The sequence below is a fragment of the Alligator sinensis genome, unplaced genomic scaffold (assembly GCF_000455745.1).
Source record: "Alligator sinensis unplaced genomic scaffold, ASM45574v1 scaffold641_2, whole genome shotgun sequence".
NCBI classification, from domain to species: domain Eukaryota; kingdom Metazoa; phylum Chordata; order Crocodylia; family Alligatoridae; genus Alligator; species Alligator sinensis.
Window position 1 is genome coordinate 204949 of NW_005843111.1, and position 23701 is coordinate 228649.

Here is a 23701-nt window from a genome sequence, read left to right on the forward strand (position 1 = left end):
GAAACCAAATAGACCTAATAAACAATGCCAGACCTATAGACCAGAGATACTTCCAAAGCCTGAAATACCTACACATGGCAAGCTTCTAATATCTATAGCTCAGTAACCTCCAGAGGACCACTAAGATCTCCACTGATTCTTTTAGTTCCCTCCTCCACAAAGTGAGTTCCTTTTCATACCCTGCTAACAGACGCAATACTCACAGCTGTGCATGTTTTGTAACCCACACCGAAGTCAAAGCGGCATTGTTCATCCATGGAGTAATTGATTCCTGGGAGCTCTGGTAGCTTGGGCCACTGGTGCTCAAAGGGATCATCTAGGAGGCAGTCGTAGGAACTGCAGTGATGCCAGGCAAAGACAAAGTTAGATTGAATGTGACAAATTTTCCTTGCTTTAATTGCACCTTTCTTTGTCCCTTCCATTTTTCTATGTCCCTGTCCCTCCCCTGCTAAAGAATCTTCACTCCCTTGGTCCTCACTCTAACACTAGCCACCACTATCATGTGCATTTGTACATCAGCTTTAAGAAGGTCACAGCTAGTCTCCACCAACATCATGTCAGAGCCTGGGAGCACTACAAGTGGGCCTCTGTTCCAACACTTCTGATATCAGACCTCATCCTCCCTTAACTATTCCTCCCTTGGAGTTAAAAACAGCAGGTTATCCACCAGCTACCTATTTGCCGTTGTCAAAGAACTCTAAATTGCTAGTAAATACATTTGTTACAAACCGTGCCAAACGATTGCACTCCAGAATTGACTGATACTTTTTTCGCCTAAGATAAAAAGGCTGATGTACAAGCAAATCCAGGCTGGGGTCAACTGGTTATACATAGATGCCCCCCGTAATTATTTTTAAACTTTACTTTAAACAAGTGCAAAATTTCCTGATGTGTTTCAATTCAGTATATGATGCAGGACATTAGCCAGCCTTAAGGTTTGGCAAAGCAATGCAGACAAAAAACTTGTGAACCACAAGAACTTAATATAAGCTGTGCCCTAGAATTAGTAATAATTCACTTGAATTTGCATGGGTGAGTTGTTCTCAGCAAACCATCCACTGAGACTTTTTGTGATCTCCTGTTCCAATGACATCCGCAACATTTGAGGTGTCCCTCTGAGTACAAGCCTGACTTGTCAGAAGATGTCAAGTGAAAGAAGCCACTTGCGTCCTTATCTTTTTCTGATCAGCTCTATCTATCCAAGGTGACTAAGTGCACCAGTAAGCATTTTCAAATGGCGACTAAGGACATGATTTTAGGGGCAGGTTCCCAGGGGATTTCCTTCCATTATTACTTTTTAAATAGTAAAATTTATACAGACTTATCAGACAAACAGAAGGCATATGTGGTAGCAACGGAGCTTTAACATAGAAGCTAAAGCAATTACTAGCTTCAAGGTCACATTTCCAAGCTCAGAGCTAAGGTTTCAAGGCAAGGGTGCTCAATCTCTGGCCGACAGCATCTGGCCTGTGGGGCTCCCCACGTTAGAAAGTTTAGCAGTGCAGGAGCAGTGGCCATTAACACAACCACCCTCCCCTGTTATTAAATTCCCATGTCCCTTCCTTCCACGCAGCCAAATGGGGCTGGGCTATTCTCCGGTCCCCAACTCAAAGCTGGGCCATGCCCCCTTCTCCCTGCAGGGCTGGGTTAGAGCTGGGCCATGCCTCCTCCCCCGCTGCAGGTCTGGGTTGGGGCCAGGCGATGCCTCCTTCTCCACCGTGTCCCTTCCACATGGGACCATGCTAGGGCTGGACCAAGCCCCCTCTCCCCATGCAGCTGAATTGGGGCCTGCCTGCCCCCTGCCCTTCTTCAGGCAGCTGGATGGGGCTGTACCCACCCTGGGCATCAGATCAGGACTACTGGCAGGATCCTCCCATGGAGAGACTGGGCACTGCCTATTTGGCCTGCCAGGGAAAAGGTCAAGCATCACAGCTCTAAGGAAACACTTGGGGCACCTGCTACACAAGATTCTTCTCGTTTCTGCCTTCCTTGCTATAATGTGTCTTTGCAATCAGAACCCTTGCTTCCACTCTCATCTTTCCATGCACACATGAGTTCATATAAATGCCTGTAATATTCATTTGTATACCAAAATCATACACTAGCTAATTTTAAATCACAATGTTTAAAAGTGACCTACTGTATGTATCGGTTCAATTCCTGCTTGCTACATCGGGACCAGTGGTAGCGGTGGAATGCAGCCTGCACTAATGGTGCCATAATGCTCCCCATGCTGGTCTCATCTGCGCATCGGTTCCCCTGGCCATCATGTTCCATACCTAACCTGTTAAAAAAGTCTGTGAGTTGTGTTCCTTAGGGTGTGCCATCAAGCAACAGCCATCAGTCGAATTTTAAATGTTGATATTTCCCAAATAAGCCTTAATTTGATTGGACAAGGAAAAAGACATATTCCTGGCACATCTCAAATTGTTTGGACCAATATTCAATCAATACTTTTCCAGCACTCACACAATTCCAGTCTCACTAACAGTGCAGGACAGTGCATGAGAAACAGAAATAATATGATGCCCAAAACTGAACTGTCCAGCTATGGACGTTAGAACTTGGAAGTAGCTACTTGGGAGAACCCTAGCTGATCAGAATGGCACAGTGTAAGTTTTTGTTCTGGCAGAAATTTTCAATACCAGCATCTAATCTCTTCTTAGGTGAGACCCTGGACAGAGATCTGCTAGTAATTGAAGGAGGGCAGATGAGAAAGGTCCCAATAAGTAATGATCCATTTGATTCTAAGAAGACTTCTCAGCATTCATTGTAACTAATAGTGCTCACCAAGTACACATTCACTGTAAACCTGAGCACAGGCAAAAACAATGATGCAGAAATACTGATCACATTTATAAACTTCATTTAGAGGAACTTTAACCAAAAGTCTTAATAATTTCACATGATTTCATCTTGTCATCATTTTTTCCTCAGGTAAGTCTTTTTTGCCCATCCTGTCCATGTTTCCCAGCTCTAGATCTATAAGGATCTATAAGGATTTTGGGAGACTATCTTTCCAGCAGTTTAATGTCTTTACTGTACTTAGTCATAATATACAATGTATATGCTTGATTCAATGCCACTGATTCACAGATGGTACACTAAGTTAAAGACTCCATTGCTTTGGCCCAATTAAACATCTGACACCGGTTTGCTGTAAACTGAAAGCAGATTTGACTGCTCAAGGAACAGCTGTGGGATCTTAAGTAAAGCCTTTGGCTTCATACCAGTTTGTTATATTTAATAGTCATAAATGTCCAAATTTTGCTTCCTATTTGTGACTTTTTTCGCAGTTAACATCATGAAGCTAAATTAGTATCTGTACTACCCACCACTGATGTAGTTATCATGCTAGAGACCTGCTGATTATGCTGCAGTTTCTTTGGTAGACACATGTTTCAATGGACACAAAAATAATTTGAGAAGGATAAAAGGAAATAAAGAGCCTCTCCAGGTACTGTGTCCAGAATCTATCCCAGATGCACTAAAACAATCCAGTCCAGGATATTTAATACTTTACTTTTGATGAAAAAAGCAATTGAGGAGTTGTTCTACCTTTTAATAAAGCCAGCGTTCTCCTCTGGACTCAACTTTTCAGCCCATGGGATAAAGAACAGCCACTAGGAAAGAATTCTGTCTTCTCCCAAAGCAGGACACCTCCCAGCCAGTATGTGTGTGACTGGCCACTGAATTTTAAGACCTTACAATCCAGAGTTGCAAAACCAGCTGATGACATCTCAATCTCCTTTTTTCTATGGACTGTTTCACAAACTTCTGAAATTCTCCTAGGATGGACAAGAAGTGTCCCTTCCATACAAGTCCACCACTTTCCCTCTTCCAGGATAGGATAATTTCTATTTTTATGGTTCACATTTTTAAGGAATAGACAATTATGTATTTGTAATAAGCTTAACGGGTGTTGTGCATGATTCCTCCTGGACACAGTACATGTAAATAACTCCTGTTATCCCTGCTGGTGAGACTAAAAGAACAGAAGGTGGATGAGATCTATTCTCATTAAGGTTACTTGTTACACTCTCTGACAGAGTGTTTTTTTCCAATCTAATTGAAGTTACTCAGATGATGGAGCTTCTGTCACTGTTCACAGCTTCATGGTTCCCGTAACCAGGAAGTATGTCCTTTTAGTCGCTATAAGCACATTTTTTTCCCAGTTCTACCCCAGGACAGTACTATATAGCAACCTGGGAACACTGTATGTCCCACCAAGAGGCTACTGGCCCCAAAAGAAAAGCAAGCAGCTGTTGCCTATATGCCTGTAACAACCACACCAGACTAACTGTGGGAATTAAAGGCATCTGAACGTGGGGTTTTATTTCTATATAGGAACAATAGATGGCTTTTGAATTTCTGGACACTTTTCTGCATCTTCACCAAGTATTCATGCTTAGAAGTAAAACGCAGCATTCAAAGCCTTTTGATAGCCACGCAGGCTAAAACCAAAGCAACAGATTCTAAGCTCTATATACAAGTCAACAGCAAAGGCCAAAGCAGACTACTTTGGAGTGGCTCATTAAACCAACTATGCTGAAAAGTGACTACTTTCCTATATTTGCCACTATCAAATGCCACATTATTATTTTGGAAGGCCATTATTTCAACACAAAACAACTTCTCATTCAGAGGGAAAGTCCACTGTGCATGTCAATACAGACAAGCTAGGAGCACTCAGCACCCTACTGAGCCATCGGCTGCATCTACATGAGACTCTTTACTGCGAAGTAGTGTATGTTACTGTGCAGTAAGTGTGTGCATTTACATGTGCATGTGCTTACTGTGCAGTAAACCTCACTAATCGTGAGTAAATTTGCTACCTGCAAATGCAAGTAGCAAATTTATTTGCAATTAGGTACTGAGCAGTAGTGCTCGGACAGATGCCTGACCAGGGGCAAATCTGCTCCCAGTCAACTGGCCACCAGGGGGCGAAAGATTGCTCCCTGCCCCCAGAAGCTGCCTCCTGCCGGGGTGGGGTCTGCCACCAAAGCCCAGGCAGGGACAATGTCCCCCTGCCCTGGCAGCAGGGAGCTCTGAGATCATGATTGAGGAGCAGGGGCTGGGAGATTTTTATTTTCCAGCTCCAGCTCCATGACAGTGGGGCTGGCACTGAGAGATCCTTATTTCCCAGCCCAAGCTCTGAAGTCATGGGGAACATATGCACATGTAAATGCACACAACTGTGGAACTTGGGCTGAGAGATAAGGATCTCCCAGCACGGGCCCTGAAGTTATGGAGCTGATGCTGGGAACTCCCTGCTGGCGGGGGTGGAGCAGCCCATTCCCTGCCTGGCTCCTTGATTGTGGAGCTGGCTGGGGAACAGCTTGCAGAGCTGAACATGCTGGGTGGGGAACAGGCAATCACAGAGCTGAGCAGGGAACAGACTCTCCAGCTCCTGCCCTGCAATCGTGGAGTAGAGGCTGGGAACTGTCCCGGTCAGGGGCAGGTCCCAGTCCTGTGCCACGATTAGGTGATCAAGGCATGAGGCTTGGAAAGAACAGCAGGTGTGGAGCCAGTTCCAGCCCTCAGCCTCAATCTACAAGTAGGGCAGCTAGCAGCAAGCTGGCTGCTAGCTGCCCCACCGGAGGATCAGGGCAAGGGGATGGGATCTGCCCCTCCCCTGCAGCTCTTTCTAAGTCTCATACCTCCAGTTGAGAAGCCAGGGCCAGGAGCTCCCTGATGCCAGGGTGGGGGGGACACTGTCTCCGCCCTAGTAGCAGGCAGCCCCTCCTCCTCCAGAGGCAGGGTGCAATGTTCCAGCCCCGGCCAGGAGACAGCTGTCTCCTAGCCTGGTGCTCCCTGCTACCCCCGGGTTAGCACCCACGGGGAACATAGAGCTCCCCCTGGTGGCAGCAGAGACCCACTGCAGGACCCTAGGAATCGAGAGCAGTTTGCTGCCATCAGCAGCAAATCTGCTCCCAGTTCCCTGCATGTGTGGCCTGCCCAGGAGCTTTTACTCACGGGTAAACTGCTCCTGGATCTAATGCATGTGTAGACACACCCACCAGGCAGCAGTGAAAAAATATCCAGTGACTCACACATGGCCAGTCTCATGGGCAACCACGAATGCTGAGGAGAATCCATCCTCATGGTTGAGAGTGCAGCTGCGTAGAGGGTGGCACATACCTGTAACAGGAGCATAACCTGGAGCAAGACAAAAAAAAGAGCAAGAGGGAGGCAGTCATGAGAAGGGAAGAACCACACACTAGAGCCATTGCAATCATATTTCATGCTCAGCTTACTGCTGAGAGACATGGTCCTTGCAGCTGCCTAGGAATTAATGTAAATGAAGCCTATCATATGTCCCATTGGCTCATATCTCATGGAAGCAAATGGGCTCAGAAAGTATTGAAATTACATATTGTTTGAATCTCACCACACACCCCCACAGTGACTGTTACATTCATTCCTGACTGATTCTCACACTAAGAGAGGAGAGGGTATAATTTTCATCTTTGACATGTGCATCAGCAACTGCTGTAATCCATGTACCACCTGTTTAACTGGACTGAAAATACATGTGATGCATTTCTTGTCCCTTTTGCACCTATTCACATCTTTTGCTACATGTCTGACTTGCCAGTTTCCTCTCAGATTAATCCCACTATAGTTTCCTTCATAATTTTCCATGGATGATATTGGACCAGGTGGCAGAATGGACAGGTCATAGATTACAAAGCTTTCACCTTGCAATTGTTGATTTGACTCTGGACCGATCAGTAGTTGCTGAAAACACTGATTGTGTGAGTAGGCTGCCAGTCTCAACCCAGTTCACAGTGGAGAGGTGAACATCACCTCAAATGAGTCTCATGAGAAAAATAAGTGACTGAATCAGCCTGGAAACCAACCTACCTTCTCAGCCCTTCCTGGTCCAGGATAAGGGGCATGCAGATAAGACTTTACTGTGATGAGAGGAGAAAACAAACACTACCAATGAAAAATCTTCAGCCCACAAGTGGACCAAATTCTACAAATGGTAAAACATTTGGCCAGTAGCCAGGGGCCATGCACTTGATTTCCAGTGAGGTCACCATGGCTCCCAGTGCCAAGAACAGACTAATGTTACACTGACACATCCAAACATTTGTCATACTTTCCATACCTTAATGTCAATATATCTTGACCAACCAGATTGCACATGTTCAAGTACCTTCCCATTCAATTTAACCCCATCTCCTGCTACAGGTTTCAAAAGAATTTGCAGGTCCTTCATCAGTCATGGCAGCCACCATCTCTGAGCCAATGGCAAAGAGCAGCCAAAGCAGGGTACCACTTTGATTGCTCCAGAGAAATTCAGTACAAAACAGGTCACAAAACAGCATCCCAACAAGAGCTGTGTGGCTACGTCCATTTCAAGAGTGAATGTTAGTGTTCATGAAAACCACAAAAGTGCAAATGAAGTGGACTGATGTGCCTGCTTGGCTGATGCGTCTCAGCTCAAATCTTCCTTAGAGCCTGACAGCTCTTTGTGTGGATGCAGCTATCCCATCCTCACCTGCAGAGTTCTACTACAGATACCCAGGGGCTTTCCCAAATGGAAGCTACCAAGATCCTGAGGTACATGGTTATTTTATAAAATGAGCAACACTTCAGTAGAAACAAAAATGGGACCGTCTTTTTACATGTAACCAAGGGAAGGAGTTTAGGTAAAATATCTAATCCCTGTACTGATTGGCCCCACCTCACTCTACATATAAGGCTTTGCCATGATTGCTGTTCTTTCTACACCTTGACACCACTGATATTCTTACTCCAAAACCATGACCAGATGTTGGCCCAGAAGGATGCTTTGAGTTTGGATTCCCCCTTCAGTCTTTTAGACTTCTGATTGGACCTGACTGCCCTCAAAATTTTAATAGTTCAGATGAAAAAGAAAGGGAGAGATAAAATAAAGGACAGGGAGAAATCTCTCAAACTTCAGAGCCCTATGTAAAGATAATCTAAAGCAACACAAGCAGCAAGAAGGCTTTGAGATATATACACACATGCACCCACACAGTCCCCAATAACTCAATGCATCCACTATTAAGTCAGAGCAGGGAGGGGCATACATAACCACTGGGCTCAACAGTATGATGACATTTGCCCAGTAGTTTCAGATATCTCATCACAAAACCAGCCAGAGGAGCCTGCACTCCAGAGCATGAGGACACGATGGGACTCTATACAAGAGCAGTGGCCATGCTTATGTCTGCTTTCCCTGCAGAGGGCCATTTCCTTCCTACTTGATAAAAGCATGGCTCTGAAGACAATCTGAACGAGATCTAGCATATTAACTTGAGCTTGCTGTGATGGCACTAGAAGTCAGGAAAGGAGCAGAGAAAGTCATCAAAATTCCCTTGTTAGAAAACGACATGGCTGTCCATGTGCTCCAAGTATGCTTTCAAGTTGACTAAGACAGTCCTCAGGCTGCCATCCCTATTTTGAACACTGACACTTTGCAGTTGCCACTGCAGCTTTTCCAGGAAGTGTGACTGCCCTAACCTCCTTTCACCATGTATCTTCTGAGCCATTCATTCCATAGAAACCCAGCAGCAGTGGAACAACTAATATTAATTACTCTGGAACAGGGTGGAGAAGAAGGATGTAATTCTGCTGAAACCTGAATGAATGGGTGGATCGGTACATTGTGGAGCTGGCAAAGCATGAAAAATTAAAACAGAAATAAATGGTTTCCTGAGAACCCCTCCTAAATGAAGGGCCAGAGGTTCTGATGGTACTGGACTCCTGAGGTAAAGGCAATTTTTAAGAAACCAAATTTCAATCAAATGCTTTTGTAAATGTTTGCTTCCTGGCAGTAGGTGTGCTCATCTTAGGGAGTTCCCAATACCAGCAAATCACTTGATGAAAAGTGGCAACATTAATGAATAAAGTATTCACTCAAAAAGTCTTCCCAGTGACTCTGCAGACGCAAGCTCAGTGTAGAGTCAGAGTTATGTTCAGATTTACCCATAACAATGAGCAGTTACACATAAGGCAATCAGCTGTGTGTGCAAACAAGGAAATGGATGAGACATGACTTCTCAGCTCCTACAGAGGCCCACTTGCTTGAGCCAAAGTCAGGGCCCTAAGAGCCAGTCTGAAATAGGAATAAGGAAGTGAGAAAGCAGTGGCCTTCCTACTTTATAAACTGGAATATCAAGGAAGAAAAAAAGCCAGTTGAAAAAGCATGTGTCCTTGGTGCTAGGGCTAAGGGTGTGATATGCCTATAGGTGGCTCGAGGGTTGGTAACTTTGTGCTCCTAGAGATGTGTGGGAGCCTGCTTCAACGTGCTGGATTTCACACTGGAGCAGACTCGATTAATCGAGTCAAAGTGCCCCACTGCCATTTTTTCAGCACGGGGGTGCATGGGGACACTGACACATTTGACGTGGAAGGGAGGTGTGTGGTAGAGCACCCCCGGTGTCTGCCACGTTAAGAGCCTGAAGAGGCAACCAGCAGGTGCGGCTCAGCTCTGACGAGTGGCCATTTTAAGATTCAGGCTAGCAGAGTGCTACAGCACAGCACAGCACTCTGCTGCCTGACACCGAGGAAACAACATTTCCCGGTGGAGCTGCTGCTCCGGTAACACCAGGAGGTAAGGGCAATACTGATGGGGAAGGTTAGGAGGCTCTTGGTCCTGGGCACGACCTAAAACTGCACCCTGCTGGGGATGGGTGGCCGGGCAGGGCGGTTTGTGGTGGAACAGAAATGGCAGGCCAGTTACCACCCCAGTGGAAGGGGAGTAGGGGCACCTGAACTCCAGCACCCACCTTCAGGTGGGTCAATTAACATCAGACGTAGTTGGGGGCCAGGCACAGCTGTGGCCACCTGAGCCTATGTGGGGTGCAAGACCCCGGAGAGTAGGGTCAGGCACAGTTTCAGCCACCTGAGCCTGTGGGGCATGTGTGTGACCCCAGGCCCCAGAGTAGGGGGGCAGAATATACACCTCAGTGGAGGTGAAGGTGGAGGGCGGGGTGCAGTGGGACACCTGACAGCCAGCACCAGAGTGGCAGCTGGGAGGCCTGGAGAGCCTAGCAAGGGCTATGGAGCTAGTGAAGAGGCAAGGTGCCCAGAGGCTAAGCAAGGACCCCTGACTCTCTGTGGGGAGGTGTGTGTGTGTGTGTGTGTGTGTGTGTGTGTGTGTGTGTGTGTGTGTGTGTGTGTGTGTGTGTGTGTGTGTGTGTGTTGGTGTGTGTGTGTGTGTGTGTGTGTGTGTCCGCAGTTAGGGACCAGGATATAGTGGCAACATGCAACTGCCGAGAGGGGCGTGTAGTGAGGCCCCATGATCAGGGGACCTAACATAAGGCCCTGGGAAAAAAGAGCGTGAAGTGGGTCGTGGTGAGCAGGGGGCTTGAGGGTAGGCCCTGCTAACATGGAGGCCAGGTTAGGTCCAGGTAAGCCTTCAGGTGCTTGAGGCCACAGGTGGGCCAGAGGCCGATTGGATGGAGTGGCTGAGGAAGTGCTACAGGTAAACAATGGGGCAAGTCATGAGCCCTTTAATCAGAGCAGATGGGTGAGCAACCCAGTCAGGGACTAGAGGCAGAGTCACTCCACTGTTCTGCAAACTACCCAGCACTCGCTTGAATGATGGTCGCGGGAGAGGCCCAAGAGGCTATGCGCTTGGTGACCGGAGAGTGCAGGGAAACAAGCCCCAGGACGCTTCAGGCAAGGGCAGGGTGAGTGTGGCCCCAGGAAAAGGAGGGGCGGTATGAGAGTGGCCCTGAAAAGGGGCAGTATGAGAGAGACAGTGTGAGAGGCAGTGGAGTGGGAGAGGTCTCAGTGAGAGAGAGGCAGTATGAGTGTGGCCTGTAATAGGGCAGAAAGCAAGAGGTCTAGCATTGGGATGAGCTGAGCCCAGCCCCAGGTCAGAGCAGAACTCAGCTGTTAGGAACATCTGCGAGGCTTGAGATGCAGTACAGGGGTGGTTGGAGCTGCATACATAGGCCCAGGAGACCAGGAAATTTAAAGGGCAGCCTCCTGCCTAATTAACACCTTAATTATGTGTCATCAAGGCATGGCAGGAAAGAATGGCGGGCAGCATGCCCAGAGGCAGGTGAGGAGGCGAGCACTGTGGCTAGTCAGGAGTTCCCACTTTGCCACACCCATGCTGAAAAAATGGTGGTGGGGCACTTTGAAATTAAACACATTCGATGAGCACATTCAAAGCATCCTGCCACCATTTTATCAGTATGGGGATGCTGCTGCACATCATGTGACACACGATCACTTTTAATTAGCACAGGTCACTAATTAAACTGCTTGGTGCTGCATCCCACAGCGTACGTAAAAATGCCCTTTGTTGCTATGGTTATTAAAGAGGGATTTCAGTCAAGAGAACAAAACAGAGACCTCCCTGAAACAATCTAAAAGAGGTAGTTTAAAGCCTGAGCTATATGGAGCCCAGAATAGATGAGAGTGGATAGGAGCAGGGGAGCAAAATACAGTTGTGTTTTACTGGGCTGTGCTGTCAGATACAGCCTGTTATGGCCACATCACTGGATACACTGGCATTATTGAACACCCAGCCCAGTAAAGAGAAATCAGGTGGGAAGAAGTGTGAACCAGGACAGGAATTATCAGGCCTCTGACTGGTATGACCAAAAGACTTTAAAAGGACAACACTGAGGCTATACAGCTAAGCCAAGATCCAGGCATCTCCCAAGCAGCAGTTTCCTAACCTCCTATTAAGAAGAACTCAACATGAAGTAGTTTATCAAATACCTGACCATGATTTTTCATTGCATGAAATATGTACGCCTACTGAAAGAGAATGGATAGATTAGTATTATTCAGCCAGTACATTAGTCAACAATTTTGCCAGTCTGAATCAATAAGTTATTTAACAAAAAATGTTAATGGTAGTCAATCAACTCAATAACTGATCAAGTACCATTCATGGATTAAATTATCTGCCAAATAACAGACATTTTCAGTGCCTAATGGATTTGCACATTTTTTCTTATGTTCAGCAACTCTTCATCCGCTGCACTGATATTTTACATAGGGCTTCTTTCCACTTTTCAAAGTATGATTTCTTAATGTAATAGCTTTCTTGTTTTTCAAACACACTCAAGTCACTAGCCTTCCACAGGTAAAATCTGCCTCCCAAGCTCTTTTCCATGTGGCCTTTTCTAAAAAACAAAAAAAACAAAAAAACAAAACAGTTTGGTAGTTCTAAATGGGAAGCACTTATTTTTCATCCAATAGGAACTTAAATGGATAAGCAATTTTACTCAAACTTCCTACTAGACAAACAAACTAAATCACTGTCAGAAAACGACCAGTGTGTAATTGCTGACAGCTTACTGAAAACTTCTGCTTAAAATGCATGTCCAAAAGGTAATGAAGATATTACTGAATTAAGAAAGTGATAGAGTGTGATACTGAAAATATATTAACCCCCTTGCATGTCCACTGACCAGACCTTAAAATAGTGTGTCCAGTTCAGGCCAAATAATTTCAAAAGGTATATAGAATAAATAGAAATAGTCCAGAGATGGACAACAAAAATTATTAGAGACTATAGAATGTCTTCTGTATGAAAACTGAGTCAATATATTTAGAGTGAATGACAGGGGATAGGATTTAGGTGCATGTAAAAGTGTATTCTATAGAAAAGGTCACTTTTCTCTCACAACATAAAACCAAAGAAAGGGAATAGTGAATGTACGTAAAAGAGGATAAAAAAGGATAACTTTATATGGAAAATATTTAACCTGTGGGCCTCGCAGTAGGATGCAAAATATTGCTAGATATTTATATGGTTAATTATAGTGTCCCAGTTAATAATAGCTGGCAATTAGACTTCCTCTAATTGCATGTTATCACATTATCATCCATTATGAAAACTTAGCTATTTTTCTGATATATCTGGCATTAGCTGCTGTCAGAGAAAGCATACCAGCTTTGAAGGATCATTGGTCCATCTGATAAGTTCAGGCAAAGATGAAGCCTGAAAAATTTCTGCACAGAAGATGAACGTTTTGGAGCAATGAGTTATGTGAAAAGTAGAAGTTCTAATGTAACAAATAGTCATTATGAACTATAGTGCCCTGTGTACCTGCTGCAGAAGAAGTGAAGAAACATTATTCCATTACAGTATTAATACATTTTTTGTCAGAAATTGATAAGTTATGATCCCCCCTGTCCATTGCTTAGATGCACTGTAAGGTCTTACTCGCAGTCTATCTGCATATTAGGACAGATCTGCTCAGCCATGCTTCCTAGCCCTCCCACTACCAGGGGAGAAGGAAGAACAGTTTCTGATGAAGAGTCACAGTAAGTCATGCCAACAAAACTGAGTGACAACATGAAGGACACATGGGACACAACTGAAAGCAAATTTGCCCTTTGGAATTACATAGAAAGGAAGGGGATAAAAAATAAAGATGAGAGACCAGGGACTGGAGTGTCTATGGAATGTACCTTGATTCCATATTGTGGGTTGGAGCTTCTCACACTGGGATTTACCTGCAAGCTTCGGCCAGTTGGAAAGAGAACCCCTCTGTCACAGAAGCCCTAGATCTCCACCCCCTCCCCCACCAAATACATTCTTACAATGCTTTTTCCTTTTCACCCTGGGATAAAAATCACAGGTAAATCCCACACTGATTTTTTTTTTAAGTCTCCTTCCCACCAAGATAGAGTCTTGCAAGTCTCCTTCATTTGTCTACATGCAAAAAAAGCCCTTTAATCTGTTTATCTGGACACAGTCACTTGGCCAGGAAGGTTCTGGAAAACTGAAATATTTCACAACCATAGCTATACAATTCTAAACCACGTTTCCAAATGAAGGAGGGTGTTAAATTTGACTTCCCCAAGAAGTTCTGGGTTCTGAAGTCAATGGTTTAGTGCTGTATTCTTTGCATTTTGAGCCAGGCATTCTACTTCGTGATACAGACTGTTCGGACACCCAATACCTCACTCAAGAATGTAATGTAAAGACCTTAATGACCTCTGGGTATCTACTGTAATTAATCCTCAAATTCTCTATCAACTCAAGACCCTTATTCACAGAAAGCCTAACAAAGATTAGCTCATGTTTCTTTTCCTATGCCTGACATTAGAGAAAGAATGAGTGGGAGGGAGTTTGGAATCAATCTTTTAAAGGTGATGGTATTAACTATCCTGGAACATGCTAAGATAAAAGAAGTTAACCCTCATACTGCTGCAGAAGGCCTGCCATGTACATTTGTTTTTCAAAATAAACATCAATATCAAAGCCTCTACATTAAATTCACTCGTACCTGTTCATCAGAGCTTTGGAATTCTTAAACTGTCACCACTGCTTGTAAGGCCAAGGGTCAACAGGAGTCTGCAAATTGCAAAGGCATTTGGCATACTGGTCAAAACTGTACCTCTGGCCCTGAATTTTTGGAACATTCTCACTCAGCTCTATAGTGACCAAGAAATTGGCTCTGTTAAAATCAGTTTGTAATATATTGGGATTGCAGCGGTTTTTCAACAGAGCACAATGAGATGACTTGAAATAGTAACCTCTTTTTACATTTCATCTTACTAGCTTTGCCCTTTTGGTTTTACTTACCCATGACTGCTGTCCCAGGTATCTAATTGATAGGGATTTTTCCATTTGATTTTTTTTTTCCAGGTCAAGTTAATACTCCAATTTTGTCTTGCCTCCATTTGTCCTATTAAATACTATTTTATATAACTTTTTTCCAGAGGCCTATTGGACAATTACCTAAGGTCACTGAGACAAAGACTGTGTCAGTGGAAAATCCTTTTCAATTGCTGGCTTTCCCTCAAGCCCAGCAAACTACACATACCTGATGGAGATAATACAGTACCTTGCATACCTGCGGGACCAAAATCTTGCCTGGTGAGGAATACTGCATGGTCATGGTATTCAGCATGCTCTGGATCCGAGCGCTGCTGGGAATGAGCCCAGCGGCAGACCTGCTCCAGGCTCCGAGAAGGGTTCCCTCGCTCAATCAGGCTGACAGACTAGTTGGGAAAGAAAACAAAGGCAAGTAGGTTAGCAGGAAAATAACCTTAGCCAGAGTTTGGGGGCAAATATAGGAAAGATTTCCAGATGGAGAACCCCCTGACACCAGATGTGCAACACCATCACCACCAATGGAGGCTGCTTGATATACAGTAAACAATAATACAGTACACTGGGAAGGCATAATTTGGCCAAGGACTTAAAGGTAAACACCTACTTCTTCTGGAAAGCTGTGTTAGTACTTCATACAGAGCACAGAGGATCTGACTTTTAAAATGACCCATACTTAGTAAGCAACATCCCACTCAATCTATTGCAAAAAGACTAAAGGCTGAGGCATCACTGTCAAGAATGCATCCTGTGGTTTCAGGAAGTAAAAGGTCAGAACTCAGACATTAAGCCATCCCGTGACAAGATAAACAGGGCTGCAGCCTCTAAAACCTTCACAACTCCCCACCTGGTTATATGGCTGCTCAGTAGCAGAACAAAAGGAAGGAGAGGCTAAGTCTAGGCAGTAGGGTCCACTTGGGGTGGTGCAAAGTTTAGGGGATTAGTACCTAGCAGTTTTTTGATTGAATTGCTCTATGATTTTATAGCGAATAGATGAAAAGCCCTTCAAAGCACTGAGGCTTGGAGCTTTGTTTCCATTGGTAAATGTTCACTGATTTTTCATATCACTTCCAGTAAACGCACCTGGTTCTAATTTTTAAAGGCATTTAGGCACTGTTCTGCACAGCGCTGCAGGACCTTGGTAACATAACTTAGTCCCATTTTCAAAAGTGACTTAGGCACGAAAGAGCCTAAATTTCACTGAAAGTTAATGGGAGCTAGACACCCAAGTCATTCTGAAAATGGGATTGTAATTGTCACTTAAACCTTGCAAAACTGAGCATAGCAATGTCCAGTTTTGAAAAACTTGAACCATACATCTAAGATCCTCATAAAAATCAGCATTTGAGACTCTGTGATTCATTTACAGTAACTTCCTTGATTCTAATTTTCTTTTCTTTTACCCCCCCTAAATCATTTATTGGAGCAACTATATTCTAAAAATTCTGTGGAACTATATTTACCACAAAGGGCTCAACTCCTATAGTGCATCTGCTTTGCAGACATTTCCATCTGCTTCACTGGTTATAAACTAATTGTTGAACTGACACATCTTTAAGACTATGAGAAACTTTGTCTCTTCTGTGATTTTTTTTAAAAACTTTTTATAGTATAAAATGAAAATCAAGAAGCAAAAAACAAACCTAGGAAGCTGCCTTGAGATTTCAGAGAAAGCTGGCAACTTTATCAGTAATCAAGAGGAAACATTAAACCTGTTTAATCTGTCATATGTTATCAGCCAGGGGCTATATGAGGATTCCAGCAGCAATTGCTCATAGGTAGCTAGTAGCTGACTGAGCTTTTCCTCAAATGCAGATTCAAACATCTGAGCATTACCTTCTAAGGTTGCCAACCCTCCCGGATTGACCAGGAGTCTACTGGAATCAGTATTGATCCCCCAGTGACTATTGAAAGCAATCCTGGAGACTGATATTGTGAACAAGTTGAACAGTACAATTAATGACATTATGTCATGGTGGGGAAAAGAATCTCCCAGAATAGCTTCAGTCAGATTTGGCAATCCTATTACCTTCTTGTCTTCCTCTGAACCCAAACAACCATGAGGCCTTGGGCATCATACAGGATCCCCAATGGCAGAGATTTAACTTAGAATCATAGAAAATTAGGGTTGGAAGCAAACTCAGGAGGTCATCCGACTCCCTACATACAAAATGAGGTGTTTAAGTTTTCATCCCCTCCCCCTCCATTTACAAGCTCTTAGCTGTCACTTTTTGATTTTTAATTCTGTCTACCTTCAATATATCATCACAAGGCTAGACCAGGTGATGAACCTGATACCTGCCACACTGTAGGCTGTCTCAATCTTTTCCTTATACCCCTAGGAAATAATGAGAATCATTTTTAAGGTGCACTGTGTTTCTGCTCACCAAGAATATTTATGTGGTAACCAGTATTCTCCTGGAAAATGCTAGTGTTTTTTACCTACAACAGCTTACACAATGTCTCTTTTCTTCAGCTGGCAGGATTATTTATGTACTACACACAGAAAACTACACTGATGAGTTGGTCTGCATAGAGATGCATGAATCTTCCAGCTATGTTCTCAACAGGGTAATGAATTGCCTAAAAAAGTGCATCAAATTGCATTATGTTCTAAGGAAAATGCTTTGAATACCACATTCAAACAAGCTTTATAAAATCCCTTCTGACAAATCAGTCAAAAAAAAACAACCCAACATTAAACTCTCCCGTGCTTTTTCTCACCATATTTATCCACTATTAAAAGATACAGTCTTTGAGTGTTGTAGTCTAGTCAGCAGCCCCTTACACAACTGCTAGGTCAAGGCCAGAACTTCAGAAACCATGGCCTTAAGTCTCCAAATAACCTCCAGGGCCTGCCTGTTTTGCTCACCTAACTCCTCAGGGACCACTGCTAAAAAAAACAGCTTAGCACCAGCTCTGTTGTATAGACACAGGCTTTTCTTAAACAGCTTCTTAGCTAGAGAAAACTATGGCTTCTCCATTTCCAGGAGCCTGAATAAAGAATCCTCCCCCCTATTTTTTAATACCAGGCAATTCACGTTTTGCCAGAAACTTCCAACAGATTCTTTTTAATTGTTTCCTATTCCAAAACTGATACTGAGTGACTCAGGTAAGTCTGAATGACTGCCTAGTAAAAGGAGTGTTTTTATGCATTTAAATATAACACTGCCAGCAACCAACAGACCACTTACACTGATGTAAGCATGAAGTTAGTTTGGCACTTTAAACTTTGTACGTAGACCTTCTACTGTGGGACCTTTAATGAGAGTATCTCAGAGTGCTCCACAACAGCTGGCCGGTCTCACATCAGCCTTGTTATTCAGATACTATTATCTCAACTTTGCAGATGGAGGCATAAGCACAAGGAGGTCCAAGATCATACTGCAAATAAGTGACAAATCAGAATTTGAACCCATAAGACCTGAGTCCCCTTCATTCAGAGGCAAAACCTTTTCCCATGAGTTGACCAGAGAACTAATCCTATGTTAAATATTTGCCTTACCACTGATTCAGTGTGTGACCCTGGACAATTTTCGTAGCCTTTCTGTGAGTTGGCTTCCTCATTTGGAAGAATTTACCTGATGGACCTTTATAAGGATTGGTTAACCTTCATCCCAGGCTGTAAGGATGTGAATCACCAGGTCCCAATTCAGACAAGCACTTAAGTGCTTAAATCCATCTCTGCCCATGACAGCATTTACGCAATTGCTCAGCTGGACTGCAATGTGTCTGGAGCATGAGCAAGAGAGCTGTTATGAATAGTAACAATTTTCAGGGTTTAAGTGCTCAATATTATTGTCATTAGACTTTATGCCAGACTTGCTTTGAACCAATTCCCCTTGGTGAATGGTGACAACTGACTGTTGTGCCTCTCCTCAAAATGAGCCCTTTCCTTGCAACTGTATACAGTAAACAAAAAAGCATAAGCCAAATTCTTTAGGGTCTAAAAAAAGGTGCTTCTCCTATCTGCACAGCAGTGTGACAGAAAATCCCTGCAACTAAAAATTAACTTCAATTCACCAAATAAGATGATAATTACAAAGAAATTAACTCTGCTGCACTCCACACAGACCCAGCTCAGTGCTGTAGTTAGCAGCCACAGGGATACTGTACCATGCAGATATGCTCACGTTTGTTTTCTGTAAAAGAAAAAATTTTGGAGTCTAGAAACTTCAGCAAGCCTCACATGAGAGACAGAGTCAAGATAGTTTCCATTCCATTTGCAAAGCAAGAGCATATTACAGCTGCTAAAAGCAAATGGAACACTGGCAATTTTTCATATTTAAACAGAAATCCATCACCCTTTAAATTTTAGCAAAAGATCAAAAATAGCTATTCAGAGTAGAGAATTTACCTTACTCTACTCAATTTTACACTGCTACTCTATGATATTACTCTAAAAATAATTTTATCTGCATTCAAAATGAACTCTTCTCCCCTTTTTTTTTCCATCTTCCAAGGTTCTGTGTTGAAATCCCGTTTGTTGCGGACTTTCTGCGGTTAAAACCATATTGCAAGAGATTTGGATGTCAAACACATCCTCACAGAGAACTGGTTCAGGGAGAACCATGGCTGAGAAGATCCCTAATTCTAACAATAATATACAACTAGACTGAGTCATCCTCCCAGACATGTACACCAATCTAAAAGCAGCAAGTCCAAACAGAAGGGAAAATTAGTTGGAGGGGTTTATTTAAGATGTAACCCAGTCTGGACATCCACTGCCTCCCTAAACTTAAGCCTGATTACACTTTATATTATGATCTCCCTCCCCCATGCCCCAGATGGCATCTTCTGCTCACTCAATCCCTGTCCTTACCTGTCGGTATCCCACCATAATCATTCTGACCAGAACAATGTTAATGTGAACTCCCAGGGACTCATCATGGTATATTTCATCCACCTACAGAGAAAAACAAGACAAAAACACAGTGAAAATGATGCAAATCCTTTGAAAAATGAATTTAGAAAGATCCAGAGCACATTTATCCTGTTACCTTTTTCTATCCCACAGGGACATGTGATCAGAGATACTCTGCAGATTGCCACCTCAAGGATTTACCCATTTCATCTGCAGATACTAGAGGTGCTAATATCAGCTGCAGTCTTCTCCTTTCCTCTTAGTATATATCACTAATATATTACCCAAGTCTATATTTAAAGCATTAACACATACATACTCTATATGCAAAGATCTCCATGTCACAGTTGTTGAGGTACAGCAGGAGGGTTTATGCTATAATCTGGGTTCAGAGGATATGATGCAGCAGCCTTTACTGTAACAAAAATGTTTGGGTATTTAAAACCTTCAGGAGAACAACCATCCTTGTGCATGGTGGGCCCCTCTGCACATGCAGGTAAAGACACGATGGGATCTAATGCGTGATCCACACAGTTGCATCTCTTGCAATGCCACAAATGCATGGCAGGAGACATGATTGTGGGTGCTGGTGTGCGCTTATTGCTGGTGCAGGGAAATTACATCCCCCTCAGCTGATGGGGCTCCCAGTCATGCCAGCACACCATGTAGGCTCACAGCAAGGAGTCCCATCAGCTGACCTGGTCCCCACAGCAGGGATGCTGCAACTGATGTGGTGTCCCAGCTTCAGGGGTGCTTTCATGCACCCCCGTGGCTGAGAGACTGCAACTGACTTCATGCACCAATGGATAGGGGTGTCTGAAGCATCCCCACAGCTGGGAACCCTAGCAATTGATGGGGCTCCCAACCACAGAGGCATGTGCTCCGCAGCTGAGAGCCAGCATCAGCTGGGAGCTCCTAGGCTCAGGAGTGCACACTGGTCCCCCCAGCTGGGAGCTCTAATCAGCTGACATGGCTCCCAGCCACAAGGGTCCCTGGCCACACATTCAATTAATAGCATGATAGGAAGCATCTACAAAGTTATTACAGGTATTCTGTGGAAGAAATGTTTAGCTGATTCCTCTTTTTATCACACCATTAACTGAATAAATGTGTGGCCAGGTAACCACTTAAAGTGTAATTAATTGGTTAATCATGCATTAAGTGAAATGTGCAGATGGGGCCAGTGTCTCCAAAGCATTTTGTTGCTAACCCCTTACAGCTGAAGCTGTTATACATGTAGTGTAGCCAGTGACCCAACCCATTGCTGTGTGGTGGGACTCTACCTTCAAGTCTGACATGCCATGACACCAGAGGTGGCCAGGGGTGCCTCTAAGACACACTCCTGGAGTGTTCTCACACCTTCCAGGTGCCCCTCTCTGCTGTCTGCTGCTTCACCACTGACTTAGGCAATGTGTAGGAGGGGTGGGGGGCACATGCCCCCCCAAGATTGACCACCACCGAAGCTGCTACTGGCTTCTGCAGACAGTCGCCACTCGCACACCCCCTTCGCTGCTGACACAGCTGGTGGTGTCTGCAGGAAGTCTCCACTTGCCGCTTGCCACCCTCCCCGCCACGACCCTGTTCCACTGCTGACACTGCCGGCAGCAGCTGCGGGCAATCCCCACTCACCGCCATGGTGTCCCCCAGTCTCAGGGGGCACCAGTCGCTCATGCCCACTGAGAACAGACTGAGATGCTACAAAGTTCACCTCTCTGACGTCTGGTACCTCAACTTTACCTGCCTCATCTAGGTCTTGCCAGCTCAACAGAAGGGATGCTGCAAGCTAGCAGAATCACACCCTTATCCAGTCACATGCTCAGAAAAGATAGATTCACTCTCCTGGATAAGAGGCCTGCTAGTATTGTCAAATACTCTGAAATCACACTTAGCCTGATTATAAGCAAGTTAAAAGATAACAGAAAGATTATAAAAAAAAAGAGCAAACATAAGAAATCAGTAATATGTTGAGATGCAGACGGAGGTATAAGAACACACAAACAAAAGAAAATATCAGAACAACAATTTGACCTTACCCTGCATCTTAAACCTAAGACTGCAGCTCCTACCTAGCTCAAGTTAGAAACAGCTTATGCCTCTGAACTTTCTGCCAGGACCTTCCGCAAGTTCTCCAGTTAGCCTGCTTTACTCAGCCCCCTGACTAAGGCCCTAAAGCTGCTCCCTATTCTGGGAGAAAAAATGAAAGAACAAAACTTCCTCTCAAAGCAAAATGTAAGTACAGTTTCTTATCTGACAATTTACACACATCATCCATTGAATTCTTGGGGGAGCCCACACCATATATATAACTTCCTGTCCCTTCAAAGGTGTGTGTTTACCAAAACAAAAGTCTCTAGCACACAGGTCTCTTCCTCCCCCTCTCTCCTTGAACAAGACTGCTTGAATTCTACTGTATGAGGTCTCTCCAGAACACATTACCTTCTCCCTCTCTCCTCTTATTTCCATGCCACTCTCTTCCTTTTGCTTGCTAGTTACACAATCAACTTATGGAGTCCTCCAATTCCAGTTCCCATTGGAGCAGGAAGGGGTAAGATAATCTTCCCTCCATTTATTTAAGAAAAATATTATAAAGCAAAACCAATAGCAAGATGACAAGGGTAAAATATCCTTTCTTTCAGGGGCACCTATCACATAACCCAAATGAAAACTGGAACATAGTGGTTTGATTGTCTCCAAAGATGGCAAAACACTGACTCTTCAAAAGAAGTAACACTAAATAAATATTTTCTCACACACCCACACCCTACATACAGCCTGTTTAAACAATCTCCATGGTGATATTTAAACACTGCCCCAAAGTCCATCTTAAATCTATTCCCCCTTCTTCCCTCACTCCTATTCTGCTTCACAAAATTACACACAGCTGGATACAGAATTAACATCTTCCCTTTTTTTTAATGTCTCTCATTTTAAGAGGCAACATTTTCAAATGATTGTGTTCCTTGCTGCCTGATGACATTGCTGCTGTTGTCAGTAGAGTCCAAAATAGCCCAATTTCCAGAGGAGATTACGTCAAGTATAGAGCATCCTGGAATGAGCGGTTGCCTCCAGTGGAGAGGTTGAATTCATTGAATGGAAGGAAATGTTTCATGTCCTAATAGCTTCATGTTTTATGAAGAAAAATGTCTTTTCTGGGAGAGGTAAAAGATCTTATCAAACCAAGTAAATTAGTCATTTGCAAGTCCATATCTGTTAGTTACACCAGTGAGTCAAATCTGACCTACCACTTCAGAAGCCACAGAGAAATCCAAATGAAATAACAGTATAGTTTAAAGGGCCAGGGCCTGTTTAGGAAACAACAGATAAAATAAAATATGCGTCAACGTTTGTAGCAACAGGCAATCTTACAAAAGGAAAAAATACAGCCTTGTGACATTTTCTTTCCCTTTTCTAGATGCCTAAAGAAAGTAGGAATGGATGTATGTTCCCACTCCAAACTCTTTAAATAAAAGGATTTTCCTCCATGTGGTTTTTTAAATTAGAAATTCAGGTCTTGAATCCCCTGTTGTTTCCTGGAAGAACTTTGGCCTGCTTGAGAACTGATAAGACCATGGCACTATATACCAAGCAGATGAAACTTGACTAATTGAGTGGAAAGTTGCTTTCTTACAAACTGCCTACTTGTTTTTTTGTTAACACCTATTCAACTCAAGTATACATAAAAAGATGAGTGTCGGGGCCGAGGGGCTGTGGCCAGCAGCCCGGGCACATGGGCCGGGGAAAAGGTCGGCACGGCGAACTAGAATTAGGCACTGACACGTAGGGGTTGATTAAAGACTGTTTTACTTACACCGTAGCTGGTCGCGGTGCAGGCAGGAAAAACTTTCTTGAGTTGCAGTTACAAAAAGACACACGCGGAGTTTGCTAGGCTCCACAAAACAAACACGAACAGAGCTCTGGATACACACTCACGGAGTTTGCTAGGTTCCGTGGAACGACCGAAATGAGAGTCCGAAAGGTGACTCTCGACGAGCGCGCAGGGTACGGTACGTCGAGAGATCATGCGGCGACGGGGAGAGAGTCTTGGTACCTGATCAAACCACCGGTCGGCTCCGAGACACGCGCAGAGTTTGTTAGGCTCTACCACGTGGCTCAGAGTTCTCCACGAGATGGATGCGGAGTCCCCCTAAATGAGGTCCTACCCGGAGATCTCCGACTTGGGCAGAAACTGCTCACGCCTCTTATACGGCTAGCAAGCCAATCGCTAGCCGCCACGTGGGGATAATTTAGAAACAACCAATAATGGG

The 23701-nt window shown here is 44.1% G+C and overlaps 1 protein-coding gene across 1 annotated transcript in view; it reads right to left on the minus strand.

The window, feature by feature from the left end:
* The window catches only part of ADAMTS14 (ADAM metallopeptidase with thrombospondin type 1 motif 14), a 127498-nt gene that overhangs the window by 32684 nt on the left and 71113 nt on the right, over positions 1–23701 (minus strand). Inside the window, exons 5-9 of the mRNA XM_025193858.1 lie at positions 19395–19478; positions 14814–14961; positions 6054–6159; positions 2141–2284; positions 204–336 (exon numbers count right to left, since the gene is read on the minus strand). Coding sequence (XP_025049643.1) covers positions 204–336; positions 2141–2284; positions 6054–6159; positions 14814–14961; positions 19395–19478 — 615 coding nt within the window. The remainder of the gene's footprint in view (positions 1–203; positions 337–2140; positions 2285–6053; positions 6160–14813; positions 14962–19394; positions 19479–23701) is intronic.